The sequence below is a fragment of the Tachyglossus aculeatus genome, chromosome X4, assembly GCF_015852505.1.
Source record: "Tachyglossus aculeatus isolate mTacAcu1 chromosome X4, mTacAcu1.pri, whole genome shotgun sequence".
In the NCBI taxonomy this organism is placed as follows: domain Eukaryota; kingdom Metazoa; phylum Chordata; class Mammalia; order Monotremata; family Tachyglossidae; genus Tachyglossus; species Tachyglossus aculeatus.
Genome location: NC_052098.1, coordinates 1,204,814 through 1,223,705, shown reverse-complemented (window position 1 = coordinate 1,223,705; position 18,892 = coordinate 1,204,814). Strand labels below are relative to the sequence as shown.

At 46.1% G+C, this 18,892-nt stretch overlaps 1 protein-coding gene across 7 annotated transcripts in view; it reads right to left on the bottom strand.

The window, feature by feature from the left end:
* AGTPBP1 (ATP/GTP binding protein 1) overlaps positions 1 to 18,892 on the bottom strand; it is a 206,716-nt gene that overhangs the window by 126,446 nt on the left and 61,378 nt on the right. For all 7 annotated transcript variants that reach the window (XR_005456615.1, XM_038769831.1, XM_038769830.1 and 4 more), the window contains one exon: positions 1,900 to 2,024. Coding sequence is in view for 4 of the 7 variants with exons in the window: in XM_038769831.1 (XP_038625759.1) it covers positions 1,900 to 2,024 (125 nt within the window). In the remaining 3 variants the exon portion in view is untranslated. The remainder of the gene's footprint in view (positions 1 to 1,899; positions 2,025 to 18,892) is intronic.

Here is an 18,892-nt window from a genome sequence, read left to right as displayed (position 1 = left end):
AGGCAGAGGTCAGGGGTTCAAATCCCGGCTCCGCCACTTGTCAGCTGTGTGACTTTGGGCAAGTCACATCACTTCTCTGTGCCTCAGTTACCTCATCTGTAAAATGGGGATGATGACTGTGAGCCCCCCAGGGGACAACCTGATTGCCTTGTATCTACCCCAGTGCTTAGAACAGTGCTTGGCACATAGTAAGCGCTTAACAAATGCCATCATCATCATTTTTGTAGACGTGTGGTGCTACCTGACCTTGCAGACCCTCTAGCCCTATGATTTTATCACTTAAGATGATAGTTTTCCTTTGCTTTTGATGAGCAGGAGTGAAATTTACCCATGAGTCTATGGGTGACTGAAAAGGCAAATGTTGGACACATAGTCCTGAACACATCATGCCCACAAAAAAGATGTCCAGAGTTGCGTTGTCATGATTAAGACTGGGATGCCCATGTGGGACAGGGACTGTGTCTAACCTGATTAACTTGTATCTAACCCAGCGCTTAGAACAGTGCTGGGCACATAGGAAGCAGCAGAGAAGCAGCGTGGCTCAGTGGAAAGAACCTGGGCTTTGGAGTCAGAGGTCATGGGTTCTAATACTGGCTCCACCAACTATCAGTTGTGTGACTTTGGGCAAGTCACTTCACTTCTCTGTGCCTCAGTTACCTCATCTGTAAAATGGGGTTGAAGACTGTGAGCCCCCCCGTGGGACAAGCTGTCACCTTGTAACCTCCCCAGCACTCAGAACAGTGCTTTGCACATAGTAGCGCTTAATAAATGCCATCATTATTATTATTATTACTAAGGGCTGGGGTAGACAAAAGCTCATCAGCTTGGACACAGTCCCTGCCCCCCACAGGGTTCACAATCTTAATCCCCATTTTCCAGATGAGGTAACTGAGGTCCAGAGAAGTTGGGTGACTTGCCCAAGGTCACGCAGCAGACATGTGGCAGAGCCAGGATTAGAATCCAGATCCTTCTGACTCCCAGGCCCGTGCTCTAGCCACTAGACCACACTACTTCTCCCTTTTGCCTCCTTGCCTTTCGATCCTTACGACACTTAGGCTCAAAAATAGCTGCTCCTTCCTTGGTAGCAGTATGCCACGCTGGTCTATCTTTGGCAAATGACCCCCAGTTTTCAAATAATAATAATAATAATAATAATGGCATTTGTTAAGCACTTACTATGTGCCAAGCACTGTTCTAAGCTCTGGAGTAGATACAAGGTAATCATGTTGCCCCACGTGGGGCTCACACTTTTAATCCCCATTTTCCAGATGAGGTAACTGGCATAGAGAAGTGAAGTGACTTGCCCAATGTCACACAGCAGACAAGTGGCAGAGCCAGGATTAGAACCCACGTTCTCTGACTCCCAAGCCCGGTCTCTTTCCACTAAGCCACGCTGCTTCTCATTCATGTTCACAGGATGGAACACTGAGGTTCTGTATTACTGTGTCTTTTTTGTTTGAATGCTATTTGTTAAGCACTTACTCTGTGACAAGCACTATTCTTAGCGCTGGGGAAGATATAACTTAATTGGGTTGGACAAAGTCCCCGTCCGGCCTGGGGTTCAGAGTCTAAGTAGCTGGGAGAACAAATATTAAAACTGTTTCCTCAGTCCTCCTTGCTTATAAATCGATACTGATACACAATTCGCAGGGATGAAATCGTGTCCCATGTTAAACCACTTTTCCTGAGGTATTTTGACTTTTCTGTGTAACAAAAAAAGGATTATTCAAATCTTTATTTTTTAACTAGAGTATTTTTAATCAGCATGCATACCTGGCAAAACTCTCCTCATCAAGATAATTATATCAAGCACTAACAGAAATAACGAGGACAGTGATAGGCCAATCCAATTGTTATACAAAATGCGTGGGTTTAAAATAAAAAGAAAATGCCACTTACCTTGACTTTGTGTCAATTGAAGAATCTTTGCTGTAACATTTCTGGCATTATCCGTCTCCAAAGAACCTGAATTAAACTTCTCCAATTGAGCCAGAAGACTCACAATCCGCGAACTGTTAGTGACACTGGAAAGAATATCATTTTGTGTTTAGGCTTGACGCTGTACTTGTCCATTTTAATTACTTTAAAAAAAAAAAAACATATCAGGTAAGAACGTCCAAAACTTTACTGTTATCAAAGAACATCAATTAGCAGTTTTCCTGTCATCATCTGACATTTCTCAAGTTTCCTTACACTAGATTTCTCGGTGTACATACTCAAGAGTATGAGAAGAGACTCCTCTCTAGTAACCAATATAAAAACACTGGATGAAAACGGAGGCTTTGAAAATTCCATCACTAACCTGTTAGTACAAAAAATAATTTTTACGTATTACTAATTATTCTCTGGTCTCTTAGGAGTTTGCACACAAGTTAATTATTCAGACTTGAGTGGCCATCTGATTCTATTACTGACACTTAAACAACACTGTTAAAGAAGTATTGTACTTTATTAGTTTCAGTGTTAGTATTCAGGCTAAAAGGAAAGTCAGGTTTCTAGAGGCAAATCTTAAATCGTAGGATTTCACATCTGGTACCTGTTATATATAAGAACTAATCTGGTGAAGGGAGATGAGTCTGGAAAAAGCAGTGTTATGTGGCAGGGAAGAAGAACTCAAATACTATCTTAAAACGCTACTGTGTACAAACGGATGTATTTGCTGTGCCACTAAAATGCTCTAAAAAATTGAAATTGTTTTGAAAACAGTCTTTTCATACTTTCATTTCATTGAGAAGCAAGTATGGCTTAGTGAAAAGCAGGGTGGCCTAGTGGATAGAGCACGGGCCTGGGAGTCAGACGGTCCTGAGTTCTAATCCCAGCTCCGCCACTTGTCTGCTGTGTGACCTTGGGCAAGTCATTTCACATCTCTGGTTCTCAGTTCCCTCATCTGTAAAATGGGGATTAAAAGTATGCGCCCCACGAGGGACAGGGACTGTGCCCAACCTGATTGATTAGGATCTACCCCATGCTTAGAACAGTGCTTGGCACATTGTAAACACTTAACAAGCGCTATTATTATTATTATTGAGGAAAGTTTCTGCTCACTGATTTGTGCCAGGTTTTGTTCTTTTTTATTTTTATGGGATTGTTAGGTGCTAGCTACATGCCAGGCACTGTACTAAGCACTGGGGTAGATACAAGTTCATCAGGTTGGACACAGTCCATATCCCACAGGTTCATCTATTTAAACAACAAACTGAAGTCTCCCAAACAGGAGCAGAGTGGCGACTTGCCCGGATTTAAAAAATCTTTTCCCCATCTGATCCCCACAAATTCATTCAATCGTATTTATTGAGCGCTTACTGTGTGCAGAGCACTGTACTAAGCGCTTGAGAAGTACAAGTCGGCAACATAGAGAGACGATCCCTACCCAACAACGGGCTGACAGTCTAGAAGAATTTACCCACTCTTCAAAACCTGGGAATATTGGTTTCAAACAAAAACAGTTCAATGTTCCAAAAGTAATAAAAGAAAACCAACTCACAGAGTAACTTTATACAAGATAGATTTCCTTCTACAGCCCAACCCGCACCTGCCGCTCCTCTGCCACTAATCTCCTCACCGTGCCTCGTTCTCGCTTGTCCCGCCGTCAACCCCCGGCCCACATCATCCCCCGGGCCTGGAATGCCCTCCCCCCACACATTCACCAAGTTAGCTCTCTTCCTCCCTTCAAGGCCCTACTGAGAGCTCACCTCCTCCAGGAGGCCTTCCCAGACTGAGCCCCCTCCTTCCTCTCCCCCTTCTCCCCCTCTCCATCCCCCCTGCCTTACCTCCTTCCCTTCCCCACAGCACCTGTATATATGTATATATGTTTGCACATATTTGTTACTCTATTTTACTTGTACATATCTATTCTATTTATTTTATTTTGTTAATATGTTTTGTTCTCTGTCTCCCCCTTCTAGACTGTGAGCCCACTGTTGGGTAGGGACCGTCTCTATGTGTTGCCAACTTGTGCTTCCCAAGCGCTTAATACAGTGCTCTGCACACTAAGCGCTCAATAAATACGATTGATTGATAGATTGATTTGTAAAAAAGGAATCTTCTTCCTTCCGAATTGGTATCGTAAAATATTTTCCTTTCCACCGCTAAATGAGTGTCAAGACAGCTATCCTAAGAACACTGGAGGGCAGCACTGTCTTTGAAAAGATTTTAGAAAGCAGTGAATGCATCATGATGCAAATACAATTTAGGCCGTGAATCTAAAATTAAAGGCAAAGAAGCAAAGAAGTAGCAACAGCTGGCTCACGTACAGAATCATCCCATTTTAGGACCATTAAGCTACAGCCAAAGTTCTGAGAGTTTTTTAGACAACACTTCTACTCTGAAACTGGAGAACAAAAGACTCTCCAAAGTCTTTTACCAAGAGAATTGGGTACATATGAACACATCAAGAAAACAATGTGGATGAATTTATATTATCTTCGATCGATCGTATTTATTGAGCACTTCCTGTGTGCAAAGCACTTGGGAGAGTCTCATATAACAGGACTGGTAAACGTGATCCTTACCCATAATGAGCTTGCAGTCCAGAGGGAGAGACAGACATTAATGTAAATAAAATACCGATATGTATGCAAGTGCCGTGGGGCTGAGGGAAGGGCGAATATAGGGAGCAAAGCCGAGGACGATGCAGAAGGGCGTGGGAGAAGAAGAAAGAAGGGCTTAGTCAAAGAAGGCCACGTGAAGGAGATGTACTTTTAATACGGCTTTGAAGGCAGGAAGAGTCATTGTCTGTCGGAGGGAGCGCATTCTAGCCCAGCAGCAGGACACGGGCAAGAGGTCAGCGGCAAGACAGAAGAGATCGAGGAATGATGAAAAGGTTAGCATTCGGGAGCGAAGTGTGTGGGCTGGGTTGTAGTGGAAGAGTAGTGAGGTGAGGTAGGAGGGGCTGAGCGTTTTCAAGCCGATGGTGAGGAGCTTCTGTTTGATGCAGAGGTGACTGGGTAACCACCGGAGGTTCTTGAGGCGTGGGAAAACATGGACTGAATGGTTTTGTAGAAAAACGACTCTCCCTGTTGGGGCTATGTCGCGACTGGGGAACGTTTCTGACCAAAGAACCACCTGCAGCTATCCTGGACATAGTCTGAAAAATGGCAGGCTCACGTGACAGCAGAGATCTTAGGGGCTACCAAGGCCACCACTTGCCAGATCCCATGCTATGGCACAGCAGTGGTTGCTTTGGCCACGAATGGGTCTTGCGCATAAAAAACCCACATGTCTGCCCCGTTTCTAATGCAACTGGCCTGGATGGGAGAACGTGAATGGGGCTGCACAAATCGCTATCACTATAATCAGAGCCTGAGGACCTGGGTTCTAATCCCATCTCCACCACTTGCCTGCTATGTGACCTTGGGCAAGTCACCTTCACTGGTCTGGGCCTCGGTTTCCTCAACTGCAAAACAGAGATTAACTACAGAGGGGGAAAGTCACTTCACTTCTCCAGGCCTCGGTTACCTCATCTGTAAAATGGGGATTGAGACTGCAAGCCCCGCGTGGGACAGGGACTGTGTCCAAACCAATTACCTTGTATCTACCTCAGTGCTTAGTACAGTGTCTGAAACATTGTAAACGCTTAACAAATACTACTATTACCCATTCTCCCTCCTAGTTAGACAGTGAGCTCCACATGGGGCAGGGACTGTGTCCAAAATGATGATCGTGTATCTACCTTAGTGCTTAACTCAGTGCTTGACACATAGTAATCGCTGATCAAATATCACAATTATTATTATTATTGTCGCGTTATCACAGGTCTCCACACAAGTTCACTGCCCTGAAGTCTTGGGGCTCCACTGGTCGCTCCCGACAGGAGACGTCATCATCCTCAGTAATTTCAAATTATCAAAGGGATGTACCCTATCTAAAAACACTCTCATATTAAGTCTGCAGCAGCCTGGCCTTCAAAAAAAAACAAACCATTTCAACTCTTCTGCTCTCGTCCACTTAGAACATCTTTTTAAGCAGCAGAAAGCACTTTCAAGATGATAGCTGATTCTGAACGGGGCAGATCCAATAGGGAAAGGGGAAAAAAAAAACAAAAAACAAAGAAACCTCTCAAAGTGACAGGTTCCCTAACAGCCTAAATGCTTGAGTTTTACTGTCAAGCAAACAAGATCTTTCTGTCAGAATTTTTCTGGCTTTTGTTTCTGCGTAAGATTGCATCCCCAGGCTTGACTGCCTGACTGCTGATGGACTTGAGATTTTACTTCTGATGTGCTAATATGCTACTCTACTAATTCTACCTTATCTGTGAATCCTCATTATAGAACTAAGGGTGAGAAGGTTTTAAGACATATGAGACTGCTTTTCTGCTGTTTTAATATAGCCAGCTCCACACTGCTGTTTGAAAGAAATGATCTACACGCACTCCCTTAGTGACCTCATTCGCTCCCATGGCTTCAACTATCATCTCTACGCTGATGACACCCAGATCTACATCTCTGCCCCTGCTCTCTCCCCCTCTCTCCAGGCTTGCATCTCCTCCTGCCTTCAGGACATCTCCATCTGGATGTCTGCCCACCACCTAAAACTCAACATGTCCAAGACTGAACTCCTTGTCTTCCCTCCCAAACCTTGCCCTCTCCCTGACTTTCCCATCTCTGTTGACGGCACTACCACCCTTCCCGTCTCACAAGCCCGCAACCTTGGTGTTATCCTCGACTCCGCTCTCTCATTCACCCCTCACATCCAAGCTGTCACCAAAACCTCCCGGTCTCAGCTCCGCAACGTTGCCAAGATCCACCCTTTCCTCTCCATCCATACCGCTACCCTGCTCGTTCAAGCTCTCATCCTATCCCGTCTGGACTACTGTATCAGCCTTCTCTCTGATCTCCCATCCTTGTGTCTCTCCCCACTTCAATCCATACTTCATGCTGCTGCCCGGATTGTCTTTGTCCAGAAACACTCTGGGCGTGTTACTCCCCTCCTCAAAAATCTCCAATGGCTACCAATCAATCTGCCCATCAGGCAGAAACTCCTCACCCTGGGCTTCAAGGCTCTCCATCACCTCGCCCCCTCCTACCTCACCTCCTTTCTCTCCTTCTACAGCCCACCCCGCACCCTCCGCTCCTCTGCCGCTAATCTCCTCACCGTACCTCGTTCTCGCCTGTCCCGCCATCGACCCCCAGCGCACGTCACCCCCCGGGCCTGGAATGCCCTCCCTCTGCCCATCCGCCAAGCTAGCTCTCTTCCTCCCTTCAAGGCCCTACTGAGAGCTCACCTCCTCCAGGAGGCCTTCCCAGACTGAGCCCCTTCCTTCCTCTCCTCTCCATCTCCCTCTCCATCCCCCCATCTTATCTCCTTCCCTTCCCCACAGCACCTGTATATATGTATATATGTTTGTACATATTTATTACTCTATTTATTTATTTTACTTGTACATATCTATTCTATTTATTTTATTTTGTTAGTATGCTTGGTTTTGTTCTCTGTCTCCCCCTTTTAGACTGTGAGCCCACTGTTGGGTAGGGACTGTCTTTATATGTTGCCAACTTGTACTTCCCAAGCGCTTAGTACAGTGCTCTGCACACAGTAAGCGCTCAATAAATACAATTGATTGATTGATTGAAAGGAAGGTATGAAAAGTATTCATTCACTCACTCATTCCATCGGATTTACTGAGCGCTTACTGTGTGCAGAGCGCTGTATTAAGCGCTTGGGAGGGCACGCTACAATAGACACATTCCCTCCCAATTTTACTAGTTTTACCAATGTACTAAACATTGCCAAATCGCAAAGGTTTACAGATAGCTCACCTTGTTACCCTGCCCAAAAGCATTATCATGGCGCAGTGGATAGAGCCAGGGCCTGGGAGTCAGAAAATCATGGGTTCTAATCCTGACACGGCCCCGTGTTTGCTGTGTGACCTTGGGCAAGTCACCTCACTTCTCTGTGCCTCAGTTCCCTCATCTGTAAAATGGGGATTGAAACTGTGAGCCCCATGAGGGACAGGGACTGTGTCCAACCCCATTTGCTTGCATCCATCCCAGCACTTTGTACAGTGCCTGGCACATAGTAAGCGCTTAAGATAATTATCATTATTACTACTAATAATAATTTGACTGGGTCTTTCCTTTCTCAGAGAAGTTCCAGGATGGCAACCAGGAAAGGCTATGGGTGATGATGATGATGGTATCTGTTGAGCACTTAATATGTGCCAAGCACTGTTCAAAGCGCTGGATGAGGAATCTTGACATGCAGTAAGTCAATCAGTCAGGTGGGCTGATGTCAGAGTTTCAGGGATGACCCCTGAGCCAGTACTCAAGGTATCTGGCTCCAAAGTCATTAGCTCTGCCTACAGGCCGGACTGTTACTATATAAAATGACCTATTACCATCTTCTTTTCCAATGAGTGAGGCTCATAGAAATTTCAACCAAAGATTCTTCAACAAGATTGTTCAACAGCTAGACTGTCAGCTCATTGTGGGCAGGGAATATGTCTGTTTATTGGTCTCTTGTACTCTCCCAAGCACTTAGTACAGTGATCCACACACAGTAAGCATTCAATAAACACGACTGAATGAACAGTTAGACTGTAAGCTCATCTGGGGGCAGGGCACATCTCTACCAACTCTGTAATATTTTATTAATCAATCGTATTTATTGCGTGCTTCCTGTGTGCGGAGCACTGTCCTAAGCGCTTGGGAGTGGACAATATAAGGGAGTTGGTAGACATGTTCCCTGTCTCTCCCAAGTGCTTAGTACTGCGCTCTGCAAACAGTAGATGCTCAATAAATATGACTGATTGATTGATGGTAGGGGCAGTGTCATGTTCTCATCATTAGCCCCCGATTTGTAGAGTTGATTATTTCTATTATTTATCAATCCTATAACAAAAGTACTTTAAGGAAATGCTTGTAAAAGTCTTCACTGATCACTATTTGAACCATCTTCCTAGGTTATTAGAGAAGTTTTAAGGATGTAGAAAGAAAAGTTAGGGAGGTTACGAGGCTCATGGAGAGTTCAGTATCTGCAGATATAAAGGCAATAAGCCAAAGATGGATAGATCAATGGTATTTACTGAGCACTTACTGTGTGCCTAGTGCTATACTAAGTGCTTGGAAAAGTACAATATAACAGAGTAGACAGTCTAGAAGACGGATGGAAGCTCATTGTGGGCAGGGAATGTGTCTGGTTATTGTTGCATTATACTCCCCCAAGAGCTTAATAATAATAATAATAATAATAATAATAATAATAATAATGATTAAGTACTTACTATGTGCAAAGCACTGTTCTAAGCGCTGGGGAGGTTACAAGGTGATCAGGCTGTCCCAGGGGGGCTCACAGTCAATCCCCATTTTACAGATGAGGTAACTGAGGCCCACAGAAGTTAAGTGACTTGCCCAAAGTCACACAGCTGACAACTGGCGGAGCTGGGATTTGAACCCATGACGTCTGACTCCAAAGCCCGGGCTCTTTTCCACTGAGCCATGCTGCTTCTCTGCACCCAGTAAGTGCTCAATAAATACGACAATAAATGAATTAGAAGCTAGCAATGTTAGATGAGTCATCCCTAAACTTGAGGATAAGAATTAAAGGCAGCAATGGTCACCCTGCTGCACCAGGCATTCTTTGTTGTCAATCCTTCCTGTCTCACAAGCCTGTAACCTTGGCACTGTCCTTGACTTTTCTTTCAACCACCATTTGAAATCATTCACCAAATCCTGTCAATTCTTTCTTCACAGGTTCAAAACCCACCCCTTCTTCTCTATCCAAACCACCACCTCACTGGTCCAAGAGCTTGTCATATATGGTCTTAACTATCGCATCGGCCTCCTCACTGACCTCCCTGCCACCAGCCTTTCCCCTGTCCAATCCACACTTCACCCTGCTGTCCAGATCGCTTTTCTAAAATGCTGTTCATCTCCCCACTCTTCAAAATCCTTCATCGGTTGCTCACTGAAGGAGCAGAGAAGCAGTGTGGCCTATGAGAAAGAACCCGGGCCCGGGTTCTAATTCCGACTCCATCACTTGCCTGCTGTGTGACCTTAGGCAAATCACTTTGCTGTGCCTCAGTTCCCTCATCTGCAAAACGGGGATTCAATCCCTGTTCTTCACCTACTTAGAATGTGAGCCCCATGTGGGACCTGACCATCTACTTCCTGTCCCAGAGCTTTGTACTGTGCTTAGCACATAGTAAGTGCTTAACAGATACCACAGCTCTTATTAGTATTTTCCCACTTCATAACAAGCAAAAACCCCTCATCATAAGCTACAGAGCTCTCAATTAGCTCTCTCCCCACCTAGTTCTCCTCACTTCTCTCCCACTATGACCCAAGCCACATGTTAAACTAGCTCTCTTCCCCCCCTTCAAAGCCCTAATGAGAGCTCACCTCCTCCAGGGGGCCTTCCCAGACTGAGCCCCCTTTTCTCTGCTCCTCTCCCCCTCATCGCCCCGACTCCCTCCCTCTGCTCTACCCCCCCGCCCCAAAGCACTTGTGTGTATTTGTACATATTTATTATTCTATTTACTTTATTAATGATGTGTATATATCTATAATTCTATTTATCTATTTTGATGTTATTGATGTTATTATTTTGTTGTCTGTCTCCCCCTTCTATTCATTCATTCAGTCGTATTTATTGAGCGCTTACTGTGTGCAGGGCACTGTACTAATGTGAGCCCGTTGTTGGGTAGGGATTGCCTCTATCTGAATGACATCTCTACTCGGATGTGCTGCCAACACCTCAAACTTAACATGTCCAAAATAGAACTCCTTGCATTCCCACCCAAACATTCCTTATTTCCACCCAAACACTCCTCTTCCAATTGCTTTCCCATCTGTAGACAATGCCACCATCCTCCCTGCCCCTTATTATTATTAATAATAATAATAATAATAATGTTTGTATTTGTTAAGCGCTTACTATGTGCCAAGCAGTGTTCTAAGTTCTGGGGAAATACAAGGTAATTAAGGTTGTCCCATGTGGGGCTCAGTCTTAATCCCCATTCTGCATATGAGGGAACTGAGGCACAGCTGACAAGTGGCGGAGCCGGGATTAGAACCCATGACCTCTGACTACCAAACCCGTGCTCTTTCCACTGAGCCATGCTGCTTCTCAAGCCTGTCACCTTGACATGGTGCTCAGCTTATCCCTCATTTGGTAACCTTGGCATTATCCTCAGCTCATCTTTCATTCAACCTGCATATTCAACTTATCACCAAATCCTGGAGGTTCCATCTTCACATTTCTAAAATCCATCCTTTCCTCTCCATCCAAACTGCTACCCCACATCATCATCAATCGTATTTATTGAGCGCTTACTATGTGCAGAGCACTGTACTAAGCGCTTGGGAAGTACAAATTGGCAACATATAGAGACAGTCCCTACCCAACAGTGGGCTCACAGTCTAAAAGGGGGAGACAGAGAACAAAACCAAACATACTAACAAAATAAAATAAATAGAATAGATATGTACAAATAAAATAGAGTAATAAATATGTACAAACATATATACATATATACAGGTGCTGCGGGGAAGGGAAGGAGGTAAGGTGGGGGGGTTGGAGAGGGGGACGAGGGGGGAGAGGAAGGAAGGGGCTCAGTCTGGGAAGGCCTCCTGGAGGAGGTGAGCTCTCAGCAGGGCCTTGAAGGGAGGAAGAGAGCTAGCTTGGCAGATGGGCAGAGGGAGGGCATTCCAGGCCCAGGGGATGATGTGGGCCGGGGGTCGATGGCGGGACAGGCGAGAGCGAGGTACGGTGAGGAGATCAGCGGTGGAGGAGCGGAGGGTGCGGGAGGGGCTGTAGAAGGAGAGAAGGGAGGTGAGGTAGGAGGGGGCGAGGTGATGGAGAGCCTTGAAGCCAAGGGTGAGGAGTTTCTGCCTGAGGCGCAGATTGATTGGTAGCCACTGGAGATTTTTGAGGAGGGGAGTGATATGCCCAGAGCGTTTCTGGACAAAGATAATCCGGGCAGCAGCATGAAGTATGGATTGAAGTGGAGAGAGACACGAGGATGGGAGATCAGAGAGAAGGCTGATGCAGTAGTCCAGACGGGATAGGATGAGAGCTTGAATGAGCAGGGTAGCAGTTGGGATGGAGAGGAAAGGGCGGATCTTGGCAATGTTGTGGAGCTGAGACCGGCAGGTTTTGGTCACGGCTTGGATGTGAGGGGTGAATGAGCGAGCGGAGTCGAGGATGACACCAAGGTTGCGGGCTTGTGAGACAGGAAGGATGGTAGTGCCGTCAACAGAGATGGGAAAGTCAGGGAGAGGGCAAGGTTTGGGAGGGAAGACAAGGAGTTCAGTCTTCGACATGTTGAGCTTTAGGTGGCGGGCAGACAATCCAAGCACTTATCCTATCCTGAAGGGATGGGAGTTTGGCTGGTTGTAGCACATGGAGCACGAGCCTGGGAGTCAGAAGGTTGTGTGGTCTAATCCGGGCTCTGCCACTCGATTCCTGCGTGGACTTGGGCAGGTCACTTTGCTTCTCTGTGCCTCAGTTCCTTCATCTGTAGAGTGGGGGTTGGGACCGTGGGCCCTATGCAGGATGGGGACTGTGTCCAAGCCTATTTGCTTGTATCCAATCCAGTTAGTATAGTGCCTTGCACATAGGAAGCGCTTAACAAATACCATAATAATAATTATTATTATTATTAACAATAATGGGCTCATAATCCTGGACCACACCAGACACCGACCCTATTCCCTTCCCCTCGATTCTCCTCCATCCTCCTCAACCAAATACTTGCACTATTTTCCCTCACCCTACAGCAGACATTGGTCCTATTTCACCTCCAGGTAGGATCTTAGGCGCACATTCTTCACAGGTCCAAGTGCAGAGATGTCGCAGAATGGAGAGCAAGCTGGGGAAAAGAGGGCTCAATTGGGGAAGGTCTCTTGGAGGAGACTGACTTTGGAAGGTGGGGAGTGTAGCTGTCTGGTGTAGATGGAGCAGGGAGGAGTTCCAGGCCAGAGGGAGGATCAATCAATCAATCGTATTTAGTGAGCGCTTACTGTGTGCAGAGCACTGTGCTAAGCACTTGGGAAGCACAAGTTGGCAACATATAGAGACAGTCCCTACCCAACAGTGGGCTCACAGTCTAGAAGGGGGAGACAGAGAACAAAACAAAACATATTAACAAAATAAAATAAATAGAATAGATATGTACAAGTAAAATAAATAGAGTAATAAATATGTACAAACATATATACATATATACAGGTGCTGTGGGGAAGGGAAGGAGGTAAGACGGGGGGATGGAGAGGGGGACGAGGGGGAGAGGAAGGAGGGAAGGCCTTCTGGAGGAGGTGAGCTCTCAGTAGGGCCTTGAAAGGAGGAAGACAGCTAGCTTGGCGGATGTGCGGAGGGAGGGCATTCCAGGCCAGGGGGATGACGTGGGCTGGGGGTCGATGGCAGGACAGGCGAGAACAAGGCACGGTGAGGAGATTAGCAGCAGAGGAGCGGAGGGTGCGGGCTGGGCTGTAGAAGGAGAGAAGGGAGGTTAGGTAGGAAGGGGAGAGGTGATGGAGAGCCTTGAAGCCAAGGGTGAGGAGTTTCTGCCTGATGCGCAGATTGATTGGTAGCCACTGGAGATTTTTGAGGAGGGGAGTAACATGCCCAGAGCATTTCTGGACAAAGACAATCCGGGCAGTGGCGTGAAGTATGGATTGAAGTGGGGAGAGACACAAGGATGGGAGATCAGAGAGGAGGCTGATGCAGTAGTCCAGACGGGATAGGATGAGAGCTTGAATGAGCAGGGTAGCGGTTTGAATGGAGAGGAAAGGGCAGATCTTGGCAATGTTGCGGAGCTGCGACAGGCAGGTTTTGGTGATGGCTTGGATGTGAGGGGTGAATGAGAGAGCGGATTCGAGGATGACACCAAGGTTGCGAGGATATGGGAAGGGGGTTGGCAGCAAGCTAGACGAGATTGAAGCAGTGAGCGAGGTAGTGCTAGAAGAGAGAAGCGTGCAGACTGGGTTGTAGTAGGAAATCAGTGAGGTGAGGTAGGATAGGGCGAGTTGAGGGAGAGCGTTAAAACTGATGGTAAGGAGTTTCTGTTTGATCCCCATTTTACAGATGAGGTGACTGAGGCATAGCAAACGTAGGTGACTTGCCCAATGTCGCACGGCGGACAAGTGGTAGAGAAAGGGTCAGAACCCAGGTCCTCTGACTCCTGGGCTCGGGTTCTTACCACTAGACCCCGCGGCTTCTTATTCTTAGGCCTGTCTTCCTGTGAGAATGGGTTCCGCATGTTTACCATGGAGGAGAGTAGTAATATTACAATAATAATTGTACTTGTTAAGCCCTTACTAAGTACCAAACACTGTTCTACGTTCTGGGGTAGATACAAGTTAATTCCCAGACTGAGCCCCCTCCTTCCTCTCCCCCTTCTCTCCCTCCCCATCCCCCCCGCCTTACCTCCTTCTCCTCCCCACAGCACCTGTATATATGTATGTTTGTGCATATTTATTACGCTATTTATTTTACTTGTACATATTTATTCTATTTATTTTATTTTGTTAATAAGTTTTGTTTTGTTGTCTGTCTCCCCCTTCTAGACTGTGAGCCCGCTGTTGGGTAGGGACCATCTCTATATGTTGCCAATTTGTACTTTCCAAGCACTTGGTACAATGCTCTGCACACAGTAAGCGCTCAATAAATACGACTGAATGAATGAATGAATCTGTTGCCGAACTGTACTTTCCATGGGCTTAGTACAGTGCTCTGCACACAGTAAGTGTTCAATAAATACGATTGAATGAATGAATGAATGAATGAATAATGCTACCATACTCACTGCACCTCACACTGTCTCTCCCACCACCACCGACTTCTTGTTAACGCCCTCCCTCCTACCAAAAACTCCCTCCCCTTCACCTCTGGCACACCACCTCTCTCCCCGGCTCCAAAGCCCTTCTAAAATCACATCTCTTTCCAAGAGGCCTTCCCTGACTAATCTCCCATCTCCCCACCCTATTGTCTATGCACTTGAGTCCAAGCCTTCAAAGCTCCTCCACCCCTCTCCCTCTCAGCACATATTTACAAATCTTTAAACTCTCTTGCTTCTCCCAGAGCTTAGTAAAGTGCCTGGCACATAGTAAGCACTTAACAAATGCCATAATTATTGTTATTATTCTCCCTACCCTTAAAGGATTTTAGTGGTAGTCTTCCTGGCTACATGGTGAGCTACCTGAGGGTAGGGAATCACATCTACTAACTCTATTGCCCTCTCCCAAGCACTTAGTACAGTGCTCTGCACACAGTAAGCCCTCAATAAAAGCCACTGATTGATGAAGCGCTCAATAATAAATATTACTGATTGAATGACTGCCAATGTCAAACCCAGGAGGGTAAATCTTCTGTTCTCCTATGCTAATGCAAAGACAGCAGCATGGCAATGAAATCTGACTCATAAAACTAAACCGAGTATTGTTCATGCCTAGAGCTTGAGTTCATAATTATATCTTCCACACATACTGAAAGAGGATTTGGAAATTTGCTGGATAAGTACTCTGAATGAGTCTCTGTACTTCCAGTAAAGTAGAAGCATAGCATAGTGGATACAGCCCAGCCCTGAGGGGCAGAAGGTCATGGGTTCTATTCCCTGCTCTGCTACTTGTCTGCTGTGTGACCTTGGGCAAGCCACTTCACTTCTCTGGGCCGCAGTTCCCTCATCTGGTAAATGGGAATTGAGATTGTGAGCCCCACGTGGGACAGGGACTGTGTTCAACTCAATTTGCTTTTATCCACCCCAGCACTTAGTACAGTACCTGGCACTAACAAATGACATCATTATTATTATTATTATTATTATTATCATTCCAGTGCAAAAGTTGGGAAGGGACTGCAGTCTTAATCCCCATTTTGCAGGTGAGGGAACTGAGGCACAGGGAAGTTAAGTGAAGTATGGACTGGAGTGGAGAGAGACGGGGCGGGGAGGTCAGTGAGGAGCTGTTGCAGTAATCAAGGCGGGACAGGATAAGTGCTTGGATTAACGTGATAGCAGTTTGGATGGAGACAAAAGGGCAGATTTTAGTGATGTTGTAAAGGTTGGGAAGCACTGTTGGGAATCGGCATCTAAAGGGGTCCTGCAGAAACTCCATGACCCCTTCAAAACTCCCTCAAAATCCCTCAGTGGAGCAGATACATCCCTCTAGGTGGAGAAGCGTGGCTCAATGGAAAGGGCACAGACTGTGGAGTCAGAGGTCATGGGCTCAAATGCCAGCTCCGCCAATTGTCAGCTGTGTGACTCTGGGCAACTCACCTAACTTCTCTGTGCCTCAGTGACCTCATCTGTAAAATGGGGATGAAGACTGTGAGCCCCCCAGGGGACAACCTGATCACCTTGTAACCTCCCCAGCGCTTAGAACAGTGCTTTGCACATAGTAAGCGCTTAATAAATGCTATTATTATTATTATTATTGTGAAGCAGCAAAAAAAAAAAAACCATACTGATCAGGGTCTGGGAGAAAAATCAATGAAAAACTGGGATGCAAACTAAACTACCAAAAAAAAAAAAGAAGGTGGATTTGCATTTTTAAACTGGGGCTGCTGGTTTGGGCGTGGCTCAGGGACAGGAACAAACACCCTGAAACCAACCAGAGGCCAAATCACCCCACCTTAGCCGGGCCAGTGAGAGGCAGTGGGGCCGTTGCTGCAGAGAGGTGGAGGAAGAGCTGGAAGGGCTCCAGCAAAGAACAAAGAGAAGCAGCTAGTGGCTGAAGCCCGGGCCTGGGAGTCAGAAGGACCTGGGTTCTAATCCCGACTCTGCCACTTGTCTGCTGTGTGACCTTGGACTGGTCACTTCAGTTCTCTGGGCCTCAGTTACCTCAACTGGAAAATGGGGATGGTTACTGTGTCTGACCCAATTTGCTTCAATCCACCCCAGGGCTTAGTATATTGCTGACACATAGTAAGTGCTTAAATATCATTTAGAAATAAAAAACAAAATTATTAAGAGGGCACCGCCCAAGGGGTGGGGGGGATTACATCCAGTCCAATCCCAGTTCTTAGTCCATCTTTCACTGGAACCACTATCCCAGATTCTAAACTGTAAGCTCATTGTGGGCAGGGAATTCATTCATTCAATCATATTTATTGAGCGCTTACTGTGTGCAGTGTACCGTACTAAGCAATTGGAAAGCATAATACAGCAATAAAGAGAGACAATCCCTTCCCACAATGGGTTTACAGTCTGGGGTGGAGGGGAGACAGACATCAAAACAAGTACGCAGGCATCAATATAAATAAATGTGAATGTATCTATATGTTGTATTGTACTCTCCCAAGCGCTTAGTAGAGTGCTTTGCCTACAAGAAGTGCTCAATAAATACAACTGAATGAAGGAATACCCTTTAACCCTCCCAGAGGTGTCAGCAGCATGGTCTAGTGGACAGAGCTCGGGCCTAGAAGTTTAGAAGGACTTGGGTTCTAATTCCGGCTCCACCATCTGTCTGCTGTGTGACCTAGGGCAAGCCGCTTCACGTCTCCATGCCTCAGTTACCTCATTTGTAAAATGAGGATTCAGGCTGTAAGCCCCACGTGGGACAGGGACTGTGTCCACTCCAGCGCTTAATATAGTGTCTGGCACCTAGTAAGCGCTTAACAAATATCACAATTATAATTATTATTCTTGACCCAGGTATGGGGGGCAGAAATCAGTAGCTGCATTTAAAGGCCAGGTCAAACACTCAATATATTGTGTATATTTGTACATATTTATTACTCTATTTTATTAATGATGCATATATATCCATAATTCTATTTTGATGGTATTGACGCCTGTCTACTTGTTTTATTTTGTTGTCTGTCTCCCCCTTCTAGACTGTGAGCCCGTTGCTGGGTAGGGATTGTCTCTGTTGCCAAATTGTACTTTCCAAGTGCTTAGTACAGTGCTCTGCACACAGTAAGAGCTCAATAAATACGACTGAATGAATGAATCGGGTGAGGACTCACTGTAGTCACTAGGTGGCAGCAAAAACCCCCTTGCAAAACCCTTTATTAAAGGGGGGAAAATAACAAAGGTAACAATAATAATAACAATTATGGCATTTGTTAAGCACTTACTATGTGCCAAGCACTGTTCTAAGCGCTGGGGAGGTTACAAGGTGATCAGGTTGTCCCACGGGGGACTCACAATCTTAATCCCCATTTTACAGATAAGGTAACTGAGGCTCAGAGAAGTGAAGTGACTCGCCCAAAGTCACACAGCAGACATGTGGCGGAGCCGGGATTAGAACCCATGACCTCTGGCTCCCAAGCCCGAGTTCTTTCCATTGAGCCATGCTGCTTCTCCTTAGGCCTACCTATTAATAATAATAATAGTGGTATTTGTTAAGCTCTGTGTGCCAGGCACCATCCTAAGCACTGGGGTGGGTATGAGGAAATCAGGTTGGACACAGTCCCTGTCCCACATGGGGCTCACAGTCTTCACCCCCATTTGACAGATGAGGTAACTGAGGCCCAGAGAAGTGAAGTGACTTGTCCAAGACCACACAGTAGAGAAGTGGCAGAGCCGGGATTAGAGCCCATGACGTTCTGACTCCCAGGCCCGGGCTCTACCCGCTACGCCATGCTGCTTCCCTTGCACTGCACACTTGCTTAAATTTAAAATATGATTGGCACACATCCTCTAGACTGTAAGCTGTGGGCAGGGAATGTGTTTGTTCTATTGGTATATTGACTCGCCCAAGCGCTTAGTACTGTGCTCTGCACACTGTAAGGGCTCAATAAATACAACTGATTAACTGCCTTAGTACTCATAAAGTCAAAAAATATCCTTTTTGGCATACCAAGACTCTGAGTTGTGGTTCTCTCTAGACCATAAACTGGCTGTGGGCAGGGAATGTGTCTGTTATATTGTACTCACCCAAGCGCTTAGTACAGTGCTCTGCTCACAGTAAGCGCTCAATAAATGACTGATCAGCTCCCATGAGTTCAACCATCA